The sequence below is a fragment of the Trachypithecus francoisi genome, unplaced genomic scaffold (assembly GCF_009764315.1).
Source record: "Trachypithecus francoisi isolate TF-2019V2 unplaced genomic scaffold, Tfra_2.0 Lachesis_group5, whole genome shotgun sequence".
NCBI lineage: Eukaryota > Metazoa > Chordata > Mammalia > Primates > Cercopithecidae > Trachypithecus > Trachypithecus francoisi.
This window is the reverse complement of record NW_022681470.1, coordinates 6,694,764-6,711,699: the sequence shown is the minus strand read 5'-3', so window position 1 is coordinate 6,711,699 and position 16,936 is coordinate 6,694,764. Positions and strand designations below refer to the sequence as shown.

At 39.6% G+C, this 16,936-nt stretch overlaps 1 protein-coding gene across 3 annotated transcripts in view; it reads left to right on the top strand.

Annotated features, from left to right (window-relative positions):
- The window catches only part of WDR64 (WD repeat domain 64), a 156,604-nt gene that overhangs the window by 107,411 nt on the left and 32,257 nt on the right, over positions 1–16,936 (top strand). For all 3 annotated transcript variants that reach the window (XR_004434498.1, XM_033200785.1, XM_033200786.1), the window contains 4 exons: positions 10,001–10,134; positions 13,195–13,296; positions 14,640–14,709; positions 16,012–16,048. Coding sequence is in view for 2 of the 3 variants with exons in the window: in XM_033200785.1 (XP_033056676.1) it covers positions 10,001–10,134; positions 13,195–13,296; positions 14,640–14,709; positions 16,012–16,048 (343 nt within the window). In the remaining variant the exon portion in view is untranslated. The remainder of the gene's footprint in view (positions 1–10,000; positions 10,135–13,194; positions 13,297–14,639; positions 14,710–16,011; positions 16,049–16,936) is intronic.

The following is a 16,936-nucleotide window of genomic DNA, read 5'->3' as shown; positions in this document are numbered from 1 at the left end:
TTGGGCAGTATGGCCATTTTCACGATATTGATTCTTCCTATCCATGAGCATGGAATGTTCTTCCATTTGTTTGTGTCCTCTTTTATTGCGTTGAGCAGTGGTTTGTAGTTCTCCTTGAAGAGGTCCTTCACATCCCTTGTAAGTTGGATTCCTAGATATTTTATTCTCTTTGAAGCAATGGTGAATGGGAGTTCATTCATGATTTGTCTCTCTGTTTGTCTGTTATTGGTGTATAAGAATGCTTGTGATTTTTGCACCTTGATTTTGTATCCCGAGACTTTGCTGAAGTTGCTTATCAGCTTAAGGAGATTTTGGGCTGAGACGATGGGGTTAAGTATTTCATGTTAATGGATGTACCATTGTTTATTCAACTAGTCCCCTGTAGGTAGGCATTTGGGTTGTTTTTAATCTTTTCCAATTAAAAGTAGTGCTGCAACAAATAGCCATATATATATATATGAAAAAGACTTATGATTATTTCCAAGAAGTAGTTCCTGATAACCAGAAACCTCATCTACACCCAGATTCCCAGAACTTAGCATTGCCATGGCAAAAAAGGCCACACACAAAATGAAAACACTAATAAGAAACTGGAAAAAATATGTGGAACTTATATCACAAAGGACTAATATCCATAATATATCTTCCTAATTATCTATATATACATATCTATGTGTACATAGATATGTATTTCTAATATATCTAATATACAACAAACTTTTAAAACATTAGAAGGAAAAGAACAACCTAGATAGAAAATTGACAAAAGATATGAAGAAATAGTCCATACATGTACTAGCAAGATGCTCCACTCATTATAAGATAAATGCAAATTAAAGTATATATATACTTTATGAAATATATATATACTTTATGATTTTATATATATATAGAGAGAGAGAGAGAGAGTTGGTTTCCATTGTTGACAGTGTGTCTTTGGGATAGATTCAAGAAGAGGGATTGGGTTGCTAGGTCAAAAAGTAAATGCTAATATAATCTTCCTAGACATTACCAAACTCCCCTCCACAGAAGTTACAGCGCTCTGCATTGCCCCTAATATGTGAGACTGCCTATTTCCCCACAGTCTTGCCAACAGTGTAGATTATAGTCAAACTTTGGAACTTTTTCAAATCTAGATGAGAAATCAAAACAAGTGCCTTTATACTTGAACAAGTGAGAGCAAAATGAGAAGTATTTTTAAAAAGATAAAAACCTATGAAAAGAGAAAGCTGGAATTTTAACTGACATTGAAAAATCTAGTTAAAATTACATGATGTAAAAATAGTGAAATAATAATTGGCCAGAAAAGAATGAACAACCATTCTGTGACCTTTTAATACAGCCCCAAACTTAGCCTTCTTGTTAAAATATAATTTGGTATACTTTAATTTGCATTTATCTTATCATGAGGGGAGCATCTTTTTAATACACATATGGACTATTTGTTCATATCTTTTGTTAATTTTTCTATCTAGGTTGTTGTTCTTTTCCTTCTAATGTTTTAAAAGCTTTTGTATATTAGATACATTAGGAATATATACATATATGTATATATAAATAATTAGGAAGATATATTATGGATATTTGTCCTTCGTGATGTAAGTTCCACATATTTTTTCCAGTTTCTTATTAGTTGTTTTCATTTTGTGTATGGCCTTCTTTGCCATGGCAATGCTAAGTTCTGGGAAGTTGGGTGTAGATGCGGTTTCTGGTTATCAGGAACTACTTCTTGGATATAATCATAAGTCTTCTTCAGGCTTTGTTCAGGTAATCCATTCATCTATCTAAAAATAGGCTGGTGCAGTGGCTCACGCCTGTAATCACAGCACTTGGGAGGCTGAGGCGGGTGGATCATGAGGTCAAGAGATCGAGACCATCCTGGCCAATATGATGAAACCCCGTATCTACCAAAAAAACAAAAATTAGCTGGGCATGGTGGCGTGTGCCTATAGTCCCAGCTACTCAGGAGGCTGAGGCAGGAGAATCGCTTGAACCCAGGAGGAGGAGGTTGCAGTGAGCTGAGATCACACCACTGCACTCTAGCCTAGCGACAGAGTAAGACTCCATCTCAAAAAAAATAAAAATAATAAAAATAATAATTAAAAAAACACATCTATCTATCTAAAAATAACTCGTCTCTCTAAAAATAGGCAGCTCTTTTAAATTCTCTGAGATTTTAAGAAGGATAAGTTTGTGATACCAAAAACATCACAAAATGGTCGGTCACTGTTTCTAGCCAATTACTAATTTGATCATTTTTACATCATAAGATTTTAACTAGATTTTTCAGGGTCAGTTAATAAAATTCCAGCTTTCTCTTTTTATAGGTTTTTTTTTTTTTAAAGCTTCCCTTCTTGCTCTAGCAGCATCACTTGGTCAACTGTAAAGGCAACTGTTTTGTTGTAGTTTTTTTTTTTTTTTTTTTTTTTGAGGCGGAGTCTCGCTCTGTCGCCGGGACTGGAGTGCAGTGGCCGGATCTCAGCTCACTGCAAGCTCCGCCTCCCGGGTTTACACCATTCTCCTGCCTCAGCCTCCCGAGTAGCTGGGACTACAGGCGCCTGCCACTTCGCCCGGCTAGTTTTTGTATTTTTAGTAGAGATGGGGTTTCACTGTGTTAGCCAGGATGGTCTCGATCTCCTGACCTCGTGATCCGCCCGTCTCGGCCTCCCAAAGTGCTGGGATTACAGGCTTGAGCCACCGGGCCCGGCCCTTTTTTTTTTTTTTTTTAAATGGTTATTTTAAAACTCAAGGAAAGTATATCATCAGATTATTTTTTTCAGGATATTCTCTGAATTCCAAAATTGTAATTAGTCTTAAAATAGCCAGCCTTAATTTCTCATAATAAAGGAATATTAAAGTACTTGCCCCTGATAAGTTCTTAGTGATAGAGCTTCAAAAGTTATACACCCAGAGTTTTTAACCTGCAATCCACTGGTTCTCTGTCCATGGGTAGACTTTGGGGGTCTAATAAGCCTCCGAAATTGTATGCAAAACTTTTTTTTCTGAAGAGTGCAAGGTTCACAGCTTTTTCTTTCTCAACATTTTATTATGAAAATTTCTAGACATTAGAAAAGTTGAAAAATTTACAGCGGACATCCATATATTCATCCACTTGAATTTTACTGTTAACGTTTTGCGGTCTTTGCTTCATCATATATTTATTCATCGGTTCATCTTCTACTCACCCTTATATCCATCTTATTTTAAAAATATATTTCAAAGTAAGCCAAAGGCATTGATACATATCACCCCTAAACACTTCAGTGTACGCATCATTAACTAGAGTTCACTGTTTATGGTTTTGCTTTTAGTAAAATGTACATAAAATAAAATGCACAAAATTGAAGCCGCTATTCAATGAGTTTGAAGAGAAACATAAACAACCAGAAGCCCTAGCAAGATAAAGGACTTCATCATCACCCCAGAAAGTTCCTTCATGTCTCTGCCTATTCAGGATCTGCTCTTTACCCAAAGGCAAACACTATTCTAATGGTTTTCACCAAATATTTGTTTTTTCCTATTCTAGAATGTCACATAGTGGAGTAATATAGTATACATTTAAGGTTTTGTTCATTTAGCATAATGCTTTTGAGATTTGTCTATGTTGCTGCATGAATCAGTAGCTCACTCAGTTTTATGCCTCAGTAGTATTCAACTGTAGCTTTTGCTTTTTTTTTTTTTTTTTTAAGATTCTTGAAGTGTTTGTGACCAAGAAATGTTAATAACAACAGGTACGACTGGGAAATATTGACGGTTCAGTTCCAGATCATGACAATAAAGCAAATATCGCAAAGCAAGAAATTGTGGGTTTCCCAGTGCACACATAAAAGTTATATTTAGGCTGGGTGTGGTGGCTCATGCCTGTAATCCTAGCACTTTTGGAGGCTGAGGCAGGCGTGATCACTTGAGGTCAGGAGTTCGAGACCAGCCTGGCCAACATGGTGAAACCCCATCTCTACTAAAAATACAAAAATTAGCTGGGCATGGTGACATGTGCCTGTAATCCCAGCTACTCAGGAGGCTGAGGCAGGAGAATGACTTGAACCCAGGAGATGGAGGTTGCAGTGAGCCGAGGTCGTGCCATTGCACTCCAGCCTGGGTGACAGAGCGAGTCTCTTGTCTCAAAAAAAAAAACAACAAGAAGTTGGCCGGGCGCAGTGGCTCACGCCTGTAATCCCAGCACTTTGGGAGGCCGAGGTGGGAGGATCACGAGGTCAGGAGATTGAGACCATCCTGGCTAATCCGGTGAAACTCTGTCTCTACTAAACATACAAAAAATTAACCTGGCATGGTGGCGGGCGCCTGTAGTCCCAGCTACTCGGGAGGCTGAGGCAGGAGAATGGCGGGAACCCGGGAGGCGGGGCTTGTAGTGAGCCTAGATTGCGCCACTGCACTCCAGCCTGGGCGACAGAGTGAAACACCATATCAAAAAAAAAAAAAAAAGTTATATTTATACTATACTGTAGTCTATTATGTATGCAATAGCATTATGCCTAAAAAATGTATATACTTTAATTTAAAATACTTTATTGCTAAAAATTGCTAATAATCATCTAAACCTTCACCAAGTCCTATTCTTTTTGCTGGCGGAGGGTCTTGACTCGATGTTGATAGATCCGGGCTTATAAGGGAGGTGGTTGCTGAAGGCTGGGGTGGCTGTGGCAATTTTTAAAAATAAAACAGCAATGAAGTTGCCACATGGATTGCCTTTTCCTTTCAGGAAAAATTTATCAGTAGCATGTGATGCTATTTGATAGCATTTTACCCACAGTAAAATTTCTTTCAAAATTGGTGTCAATTCTCTTAATCCCTGCCCCTGCCCAGTCATCTAAGTCCCTTGTTGTCATTTCAGCAATGTTCACAGTATCTTCATCAGGAGCAGATTCCATCTCAAGAAACAACTTTCTTTGCTCATCCATGAGAAGCAACTCCGCATCCATTCAAGTTTTATCACGAAATTGCAGCAAGTTAGGCCTCACTCCTAATTCTAGTTCTCTTCCTATTTCTACCACATCTTCAGTTACTTCCTCCACTGAAGTCTTGAACCCTTCCAAGTATCTTTGAGGGTTAGAATCCTTTTCTTCCAAATTCCTGTTCATGTTGCTATTCTGACCTCCTCCCATGAATCACAAATGTTCTTAATGGCATCTAGAATGGTGAATTCTTTCTGGAAAGTTTTCAATTTACTTTGAGCAACCAGATTCATCATAGGAATCACTATCTATGGCAGCTATAGCCTTACAAAATGTATTTCCTAAATAATAGGTCTTGAAAGTCAGAATTTCCCCTGGATCCATGGGCTGCAGAAGGAATATTGTAATTCACCAGCATGAAAACAACATTCACATTGTACATCTCCATCAGAGCTCCCGGATGCATTTTCAATGAGCAGTAATATTTTGAAAGGAATCTTTTTTTTTTCTAAGTAGCTGTATATGTTGAATTCAATAACTTAATTTAACATCTCTTCAGAAAGCTATTTTTGTGATATGCTTACACCTCCTCAACAAGGCAGGCGCATGTGTGCATGTCTGAGGGATGAAGTGTTTAGGGCTTATGTTTGAGGCTGAAGAATGGAGAATAAGAAAACTATACCTTTTTGTTCCTATAAAAATTTAAATCAATTGTTTTTTTAATGAGGATCTTCATTAACTTTATTGATTTACTCTAATATTAGAGTACTCTAATCAAACCATTTGCACTTTTCAGCTTTTAGAGAGATAAGTGGTCAGACACTCAAGAATGGAAGAAAACTGCAAGTTACAGCCGGAGCAACTGAGAAAAGTCTTCAGTTTTTTTCTCCCTGACCTTAGCAAAACAACCATAATATAATTTATTTCCTTTTTATTATTATTAACCATAAAGCTTCCTTGCAAAAAAAAAGAATAGTAATACAGCTGGTTTTATGGAATTTGGAAACAATTATTTTATCATAGAATGGAGAGAAACTATATTAGTTTTCCTCATACTGAAACAAATGTCAGTTTGGAACTGCAATTTGAATGTCATTCATTGCTAGTTTAAATGATAAGTAGGTTTTATTCTCAGCTAAAAGCCCTTTGAAATCAATATATACAGTGACTATGTCCTAATAACGTTATCATGTAATGTGCACAAAAGACAGAACAAAATGTATGTCCTCATAGAGAAAGTCTAGCCTACTTCCCTTTTCAACTCTACATATCATTGGAAACACTAGGTTCAATGATATGTATTTGATATATGAAATCTTACTTATAGCTAATACAAACAGAAAGAAGATGCCTCTATAGTGAGTCAGAACCAGGCAGTTAGCAAATAATTGTATAGGTACCAAAAAATGATTGCTTAAAAAAAAAAAAAGAAAAACTATTGTGATAAATTATAAAATACACTATTGAAGCACAATAAAGTGCCTTTTGGACTTTTAATGTAAATGCAAATTATCTCCAATTTTGAAACCTTTATTTTTTGTACTTATCATAATTATCATGATAGCACTTCCTTTTTGCAACAGACTTTAAAATTATAGATTGAAAGTTTGCAAAAGTCAGCCAGGCACGGTGGCTCACATCTGTAATCCCAGCACTTTGGGAGGCCAAGGTGGGCAGATAACTTGAGGTCAGGAGGTCAAGACCAGCCTGGCCAGCATGGTGAAACCCCATCTCTACTAAAAATACAAAAGTTAGCTGGGTGTGGTGGTGCATGCCTGTGATCCTAGCTACTGGGGAGGCTGAGGCACGAGAATCACTTGAACCCGGAAGGTGGAGGATGTAGTGAGCTGAGATCGTGCCACTGCACTCCCACCTGGGCAACAGGTGAGACTTGGTCTCAAAGAAAAGTTTGCAAAAGTCACTTAGGAAAAAAAAATTGATTGTGCATGGAAATTCTCTCCCTAAAACTCTTTTATTTAGGAAGCACTTTTTATTGAATACCTGCCACGTATCACGCACTGTTCTTAGCACTGGGAATGCCAAGATTAATGAGGTATAGCACCTGCACTATAGAAGTACAGCAGAGATCCTGGAGTGCTGGGGAGAGGGGGAGGTTTTTGAAGAGGACAATTGCCAAATTATAGCTAAAGAACTCTCAGGAGTTAGCTTGGCTCAGATAGGCAGTTTCTAGAGGGTAGTGAAAAGACAGTGAATTTCAAGTAGAAGAGGTGATATGAACAAAATAATGGAGATAGCATATTGCATGGTTTGTGAAGAACAACTACAAGTATCTCAGTGTGGCTGCAGTAATACTGGGAGTAGTAAAAAACGAAGACAAACAAATAGGTAGGGACCAGACCATGCTTACAAGAATAAGGAGCTTGGCCGGGTGCGGTGGCTCAAGCCTGTAATCCCAGCACTTTGGGAGGCCGAGACGGGCGGATCATGAGGTCAGGAGATCGAGACCATCCTGGCTAACACGGTGAAATCTCGTCTCTACTAAAAATACAAAAAAACTAGCCGGGCGAGGTGGCAGGCGCCTGTAGTCCCAGCTACTCGGGAGGCTGAGGCAGGAGAATGGCGTAAACCCGGGAGGCGGAGTTTGCAGTCAGCTGAGATCCGGCCACTGCACTCCAGCTCGGGCGACAGAGTGAGACTCCGCCTCAAAAAAAAAAAAAAGAAAAGAAAAAGAAAAAGAATAAGGAGCTTGAGTATCCTATAACAAATGGAAGGCCATTGAAGGGCTTTAAATGAGAAATGACAGGATCAGGTTTGTGTTGTGGGCAGCTCATCTTTGATACTGCTTGGATGACAGATTTGAAAGGGCCAAGACTAAAGGCAGAAGATTCAGGCAACAGGCTACTTCCTGTTTTAGTTAAAAGACACAAAGATGACCAGGCTCAGTGGCTCACACCTGTAATCTCAGCACTTTGGGAGGCCAAGGTGGGAGGATCACTTGAGGCCAGGAGTTTGAGACCAGCCTGGGCAACATAGGCCCGTCTCTAGAAAAAAAATTTTTTTTAATTTTTAAAAATTAGTTGGGCGCAGTGGCATGCACCTTTAGTTGAGCTATTTGGGAGGCTGTGGTGGGAGGAATGCTTGAGCCCAGGAGTTTGAGGTTGTAGTGAGCTATGATTGCACCACTGCAGACCAGCTTGAGTGACAGATCAAGATTCTGTCTCTAAACAAATTTACAATTAAAAAATAATAAAAGGGCCGGGCGCGGTGGCTCAAGCCTGTAATCCCAGCACTTTGGGAGGCCGAGACGGGCGGATCACGAGGTCAGGAGATCGAGACCATCCTGGCGAACACTGTGAAACCCCGTCTCTACTAAAAAATACAAAAAACTAGCCGGGCGAGGTGGCGGGCGTCTGTAGTCCCAGCTACTCGGGAGGCTGAGGCAGGAGAATGGCGGGAACCCGGGAGGCGGAGCTTGCAGTGAGCTGAGATCCGGCCACTGCACTCCAGCCCCGGCGACAGAGCAAGACTCCGTCTCAAAAAAAAAAAAAATAATAATAATAATAATAATAAAAGATATAAGGTCATGACAATGGAGGTGGTGCAGAAGAAAAGGTTTTGTTTTCAGAAAATATCTAGCAGTAAAAGTAGCACAACTTGCAATTGATACCCATGCAGTTAGGAGAGGAGGGTACTGAGAGAAAGGAAGGAAAGAAGGACAATTCCAGGATTTCTAACTTGAATGATGAATTGAAAAACAGTGCTAACCAATGAAATAAAGAATAGAGGACCGGGCACCAAGGCTGATGGTATCATCCCAGAACTTTGGGAGGCGGAGGCAGGAGGATTACTTGAGCTCAGGAATTCGAGACCAGCCTGGCAACACAGTGAGACCTTGTCTCTACAAAAAAAATCAAAACATTAGCCAGGCATGGTGGCAGCCACCTGTGGTCCCAGCTACTCCAGAGCCCAAGGTGGGAGGATCGCTTGAGCCCTGGAGGTCAAGGCTGCAGTAAACTGTGATCATTTCACTGTACTCTAGTCCAGGCAACAGAGGGAGATCTGTCTCTGAAAAAAAGAATAGAGCAAAGAAACATGCTTAAAGGAGGTGATAAGTTATATATATTAACACTGAGATACCTGTAAAATGTCTAAGTAATTAAATGTATAAGCCTGAAGCTTGTAGGAGAGGACTGGACTAGATAATTAGGTCATTAGCACTGAGATATTTGAAACATAATCTGAGATTCCTCAGAAAGAGTTGGAAAAAAAAAAAAGAAAAAGAAAATGAATTTGAGATAAACCTCCAAAATATTAATATTTAAAAGGCTGGCAAGGGTACCAAGTAGGAAACAGAAAAATAAAAGTCGCAGAAACACAGCAAAACCAGCAAAGCCTGGAGTTGAGGATGTCAGGAGAGTAAGGAGTTTCAGGAAGGGGAGAACAACTGAGAGTGGTAATTGACAGTGGTAATAGACCTCTCCTCTTATTTAAGTGTCACTCTTCTACGTTCCTGTCAAGTCTTATGCATGCCTCCCTCGGATACAGCACTCTCACATTACACCATAATCAACACTTTATCTGAGTACTTTAAACTATTATAAGTTTCTCTAGATCACAGATGTCCTACTTGACTTTGTATTCCAAGTATCTAACATAGTAGATATCTAACAAATATTTGAGCCAAGACAATTGAAAAATATCCTAATGATAAATAGGAAAAGCTATCACAGAGTGTTACGGAGCAGAAGCCAGTGAAATTTGCTGAGTGAAAGAAAAGTCAGCAAGTGGAAATGATGAATGTAGAATATTCTTTCAAAAAGTTTGAAGGGAAGAGGATGATGGGAAGTTAATCTAATAGTTGGTAAGAAAGAATAAATAAGGCTGAGAAAAAGCAGCCGGTAAACAGGAAGAGTATATTTTTGTTGCTTTGATGAATTCTGCCAGTTAAAAATTTTCGTGCAAGAAAAATAAGATTTTACTAAATTTCATGCTCTGATACTAAATATATATATATAAAATAAAGCATTTTGTTTTAAGTTGATGACAATTACAAAGTGTACACATGGTGTTTATACTGCGAATCATGAATACTCTATTCATGGTGTTCTGTTTCCTTCGTTCTTCAGAATCCCGCCACGGATTCATTACGAGTGAACTGCATTGATTTACTACAAGTAGAAGGGTATAATTTAATAGCAGCTGGAACCTTAAATGGTGTGATCATCTTATGGAATTTCGTGACGTCTACTGTCAAAAAAGTGTAAGTTGTGTATTATCCTTAAACAATGTAAAAACTTTACTGCAGAAGAGCTAAGTAACATGCAACACTCAGGGAAGGGCTGGGCGCCGTGGCTCAGGTCTGTAAACCCAGAACTTTGGGAGGAGGATCACTCAAGGCCAGGAGTTCGAGACCAGCCTTACCAACATGGTGAAACCCTGTCTCTCCTAAAAATACAAAAATTAGCAGGGTGCAGTGGCGCCTACCTGTAAACCTAGCTAATGAAGAGGGTGAGGCACGAGAATTGCTTGAACCTGGGAGGTGGAGGTAGCAGTGAGCTGAGATCACACCACTGCACTACAGCCTGGGTGACAGAGTGAGTGAAACTTAGAAACAAACAAACAAACAAACAAACAAACAAAAAACCACCACCAACAACAAAAAAACCTCAGGGGACAAAAAAACAATACATAAAAATGGTGATAACGTTCAAGGCAGGCCTTCCTGGAAGTTATATTCATAAACAAACTATGTTCTAAGTTTCTAAATCCCAGGATGATATAAGCAAGGTGAACTGTAAGCATCTATATTCCCAAGAGCTTTGATCTTTACTATTCTCACCTAGTATATGCTTTTCATGTATGATCTTGCCCAAATTTATGACCTCAACAAATAACTGAAATACATAACAACTTCAAACACTAATCTTTCTAGAGCTTCAAACACACATAACCAATTGCCTACTGGCAATTTTCATCTGATTGCTACCAAGACCCTCAAAGCCCTACATGTCTAAAACATCTTCCCAACCTACTCCCCGCTCCCAAACTCCTCCCCTTCCCATATCCCCAGTGCCACCACCATCTACTCAGCCACCAAAGTCAAATGGTGAGAAGACTCCTGGGTAGCATGTCCTTCTCATTCACCACCTCAACATGTCTGATTTATTACAGGTTGGGGCTAACAAGGGCCAATGTGGTAGATGCAATTATTCCTCTCAACCAGTTAGATTTACTCTGGACTATGGCCAAGATCCTACCCTCCCCATACCATCCACTTCTCAATTTTTTTTTTTTTTCCATTTGTTGCAAAGGAACCAAAGTAACACTGAATGATTTGTCTGGATGGATTGTAAATAATAAGTTCTCCCCAGCTGTGTAATTGGAATGTATGCAAGGGCCATGTGTGGCCACCCTATGGCAAGGGGGTTTGGAAAATTTTACTTGCAGAGACAAGACGGCCAAGAACCTTAACAATGAATGAAAATAAAATCAAGTTGATCTAAGCATTTGGGGGACGGGAAGAGGCATAAAAGAGGAGGGAAGGGAGGATTGGAAAGGACAAAAGAAAAGAAGAGGAAAATACAAAAGAAATGTCTGCACCTCTAATTACAATACTTAACATACGGTTGGTCTGCCTGCTCCTTCCCAAGTCTGAGTCATTCCTTTTAGCCAGTTTTTGAGAAGAAATAATCATTTCTTCTTTGGACTATGGATTTCTTCTCTTTGAACCTTTAATTGAAATAGCTGTTTCTGCAGAACCCCCTTTCTGCCCCTCAGTCCATATACTACTGGATCCTGCCCCTGGAATTCCTGCCATCCTTCTGTTCCTTCACTTCAGCCCATGCCCCCAGCCTTTTCTCACACACTGTGTACCTGCCACTTGATACCTACACCTGTCTGCACTGCAAACTTCCTCTCCTTCTTGCCAATGCTTTCATGCTGTGTCAGCTTGTGTATGACTCCTTCCTAAGAAGGGAAAGCAGAAGACTGAGAAGACCATTATCTCGATGCCACAGCCTAAAGAGGGAGGCAACATGCGTGACAATAATCCCACTTTAAAGGTGAAGATCCTCCTTGTTAAAGTGCCTTGTTATTTTGCCAAGGGATGCATGCATATCCAACATCCAATCAGAGGAAAACAACCAAGTATAGTGCGGGTCATACACAGTGTCCCTTTCCTATAGGCAGATGATTATATAAGACAATTGACTTCAAATCAGTGCAGTATTTTGCAAAACATATGATTTAGCACAGATCTGTGGAAGGTCATTTAGGGCCAGCTTTAAAGGTTCTGAAACTGAAAATGGTTTCCATATTTGCAGTAGAGTCCATCTCTGTGTCTACCTCAAACTTCGCCTAAGACCCCCCTTCACCAGTCAGAGGACATAACTCTTCTGTTCCTGCTCTAAGCCTCAGGCTTTTTGAGCCCAGACTTAATATTATTCTTGCTAATTAATAATCCACTTCATGATTCAGCTCATCTGCACAACAGAATTCTCTAAAAAAAATCTGAGTTCAACAAGTCATCAAGCTCGTAGACTTCTCTTTTGAGCTTGGGTTCACTTACCAGAAGTAATTTCCACTGAAGAAAAAGGGGAAATTTGGCTGTAAGGTCTATTTGCTATAACGAATGTTCAATGCAGCTTTAAGAGCCAAGCATGATGTTTCAGTGCAGGCATTTAGGGACTATTCCCCTGTTCCTAGGATGGTGCCTAGAAAGTTCAATGTTGACCTTGGAATATGGGTCAACAGGAGACTGGAGCAGCAAGAGCAGTGTCTTTACTGGACTACATGTTCTTCTGCACTCCATTATAAGCTCTTCAAGGGTAATAATATTTTATTCAAATTTATTATGCCACTAATTTAAAAAATATTAGAACTCTACTATTTAAACTGTATGAAACCAGCCAGGCGTGGTGGCTCCCATTGGTAATCCCAGCACTTTGGGAGGCCAAGGCAGGAGGATCACTTGAGCCCAGGAATTCAAGACCAGTCTGGGCAACATAGTGGGCCCCTATCTCTAAAAGTAAAATAAAATAGAGTTTTATCCACGGGATTTTATAGAAGTCCATTCTCTGATCTAAAGGTAGGAAGACAAGACCGGTTAGTTGAACTAAAAGACTTTTAAACTGCTGACGATCATGATTTAACAGAACCTTGTTAAAAAAGGTATGTTCAAACTCTACTTCCATGCATTTTCTTTTCGTGTTCAATAATAGCATTTGAGGAATTGCTTAGCTCTGCAGGGGATATACAATCTTAGTACTGTAAGCTCCATAATTTGTAATTTCTTATCACATAAATATATACTTGCTTCCAGGTGCCGACCTGAAGATTGCTTCCCTGTAAACCCGGACTTGCATCCCAAGCACTTTAAAATTAATGACATACTGTTCCTCTTTCGTACCCCTGAATGTGCAAGGTAACTCAGTACTTACTGAACCAGTAATACTGTCTGGGACTTAGGTGGCTGGTACATTAGGTTGATGCAAAATTAATTGTAGTTTTTGCTATTGAAAGTAACAGAGTTTACTTCATCCCAACGTTGAGGGGACACCTAAAAAAGACATCAGTTGGGTTGACACGTGGCTTCAGCTTTCTTCCCATTACTGTCATTTTGGAGGCGAGGTGCTCCTCAGGGATTTGAAATGTTGTGTGGTCCCCTCACCATGTCAGCCTCACAGCACCCTTTATCCCAGTAGCAGAGATGGAAAATGCTAACTTGGCCGTACTTTTCGCCAGAATCTAACACTGGTGTGAAACAGAAGGAAGGACTTGCAAGGCAGGTAATGGAAGGTCATATGGCAGGAGGTTTCATCCACCATCCACTATAACTGAGCAATTGTCATCCATTTCTGAGAGAGCAGGGGATTTAAGAAAAAGTGTTTTTCCTATTTATATTTGTGTGAGAGCTCTGGTTTGCAGGCAATAGACAATGCCACACATAGCTTTGGAGAGAAATCAGAAGCTTCTGTGCTGGTTTGGGGTCACCCAGAGGTCAGCCAGAATGTAACCCCTTCCCTACCCCTTGGCATGAAATTTCATCAAAACTGTTCTGAGAATACTTTGAGGACTTATTCCGTAGACATCTGCATCAGATCTTAAGCCACTTTCAGCCGATTTCAGTGGAGTGCCACAGACTAGGATCCGGTTAGAACTAGACATTGTCCCCTCCTGGCTAATACAGTGAAACCCCGTCTCTACTAAAAATACAAAAACTAGCCGGGCGAGGTGGCGGGCGCCTGTAGTCCCAGCTACTCGGGAGGCTGAGGCAGGAGAATGGCGTAAACCCGGGAGGCGGAGCTTGCAGTGAGCTGAGATCCGGCCACTGCACTCCAGCCTGGGCGACAGAGCGAGACTCCGCCTCAAAAAAAAAAAAAAAAAAAAAAAAAAGAACTAGACATTGTCAAGCAGGAAGTTAGACCGGCTTGTAAGGTCCCCCCACCGCCACCCCACCCCCTGCCATTTCAGTGTAAGAGCCTCTGGGACTAAATCTGGCCTTTGCAGTGGGATAGCCAAGACTTTTATTTTCTGACCCAGGGAGCAACAAACCTTATTTCCTAAGGTTCCCCAATAGTCTCCACCAATATCATAGTGGTCAACATTTATTACACAAAATATAAGGCATGATTTGTTTCCTGAGTGGCTCAGTATCCATAGATGATGAAAGGAGCAATCAGCTAAAATTAAAGCAGAGAAGCACACCCTTTGAGTATGGTAGAATATCTTAACGTTTATCCTTGGGCTTCCCCCCTACCCTTACAGGAGATCAAGTCAGGATTCCATATGTTCTTCGTCCCAGTGTGAATCCAGCAAAGGTCCACAGAGCAGTAAGGTAAGCAAGACACAGAGAGAGTCTTCCTGTCACACTCAATGTTGGCTCAAAAATAGTGCTGTTGAGCATTTGAGCCCCTCCTTTGATAGAAGGTAACAGTGGAAGAATTCTATGTGTGCATGCATATATGTAAAAACGCATTGTTTTGCAAAAAAAAGTGCAATATCTAAGTTGTTTTTTCAATTTTATATATTTTTCAATTTTTATATATTTTTTCAAAGCTTTACACCTGTGAATAATCAATATACAATCACAAATAAAATAAATTATGCATGTCATTTTGATACTTACAAAGCAATGACGTAATTTTAGACTATCTTTTTTGCTAAAAAGTAAGTGCTCTTTTGCTAAAAAGTACGTATGTCACAGGGAGAAGAGACAGCAGGTAATATAATTACATTACAACATGTACTGTAATGCAGTGGTTTTCAAACTGTGTTCTCAGTTTCAATTTTATATATTTTTATGCTTTACATTTCTAGTTAGAATTGTGTTTGAAGGAAAGTTGTCACTGCAAAAATTGTTTTTAAATCACCAGCATACTGGAAAGAATAAACTTATATGGAAGCAAAAGCCAGACAGATTGTACTTGAACCCAAGTCCTTCTTTTACTATCTGATTAGCTTTACAGCTGTCACTTAATCTGAGTTTCTGTTTCTGTTTCAGTAAAAAGGGAATAATAAAGATGAAGTTGCATGGTTGTGAATACAATTAGAGATCATGTCAACCAAGAACCGAGCACGCATTAGGCTTTTTTTTTTTTTTTTTTTTTTGAGACGGAGTCTCACTCTGTCTCCTGGGCTGGAGTGCAGTGGCCAGATCTCAGCTCACTGCAAGCTCCACCTCCCGGGTTTATGCCATTCTCCTGCCTCAGCCTCCCGAGTAGCTGGGACTACAGGCGCCCGCCACCTCGCCCGGCTAGTTTTTTGTATTTTTTAGTAGAGACGGGGTTTCACCGTGTTAGCCAGGATGGTCTCGATCTCCTGACCTCGTGATCTGCCCGTCTCAGCCTCCCAAAGTGCTGGGATTACAGGCTTGAGCCACCGAGCCCGGCCATTAGGCATTTTTAATTACTTACGTTACTATGCTGGTATCTCAACCACTAGAAGAATGTTGTGTTATGAATTCTCTATTTCTGGACATGAAAATGTCTGCAATACAGTTTTTTCAAAAATTTAAGTGTAATTTTAAAATTAATGCTTAGAAATGAAAATTCAATTGTCTGGAGAATTTACTCACCCAGTATACCTCATTTTCTTACAATGTCATAGAAATATTTTCTCTTTTCCTCCCATAATTCAGGGAAGCAAGCAAAGCATACATGACAGTGAGGTTAAAGGTCAGTATGAAATCACCTCTCTTCTTTATAATAAAGCAACTCCTTTGCAACAGGGCATTTAGGTGACAGAATATTTTTATGAATATATATATTCCTCAATATATGAATGCATTATATATATTCATATATATTCATTATATATGTATATATAATATACACACACATACCCACATACATATACATATATACATATGTGTATGTGTGTATATATATGCAAAGAATATATATATTCTTTTTGGAACCAAATGTTGAGGTGCTATAGGATTCAGTAGTCTAAATGGCAGAATTTTCATTATGATGATGCCTTCTTAAATACTAATTATAGATTTTAAGAATCCAGAATATTACCGAACTTCTTAGTCTCCAGCCATTTTTCTAAAACTTATACTGCATTTATCCACCATTCTGTATTGTAAGATTTATGAATAAATACCTTGTGTGAGCTGTTATGTATAGTATAGAAGCTTTTGCAATATGATCAAAATAAGCTTTTTATATTTTTCCAGTGATCCAGGATTCAATTTTTTAATGCTTTTTTTGTCCTTTGCCCCGACTGAAATTCTCTGGGTTAAAAAAAAAGAAGAAAAAAATAATATGTTGCTTTTGCTATTTTCTTGTCTGCCTTCTGTTTTACATTCCATAAAAATTTGGAATTACAAGTATTGCAAATTCCATGATAACTCTTCCTTTTTTTGAGACAGAGTCTCACTCTGTCCCCCAGGCTGGAGTGCAGTGGTGCCATCTCAGCTCACTGCAACCTCCGCGTCCCGGATTCAAGCAATTCTCCTGCCTCAGCCTCCCAAGTAGCTGGGATTACAGGCGCCCACCACCACACCCAGCTAATTTTTGTATGTTTAGTAGAGACGGGGTTTCACCATGTTGGCCAGG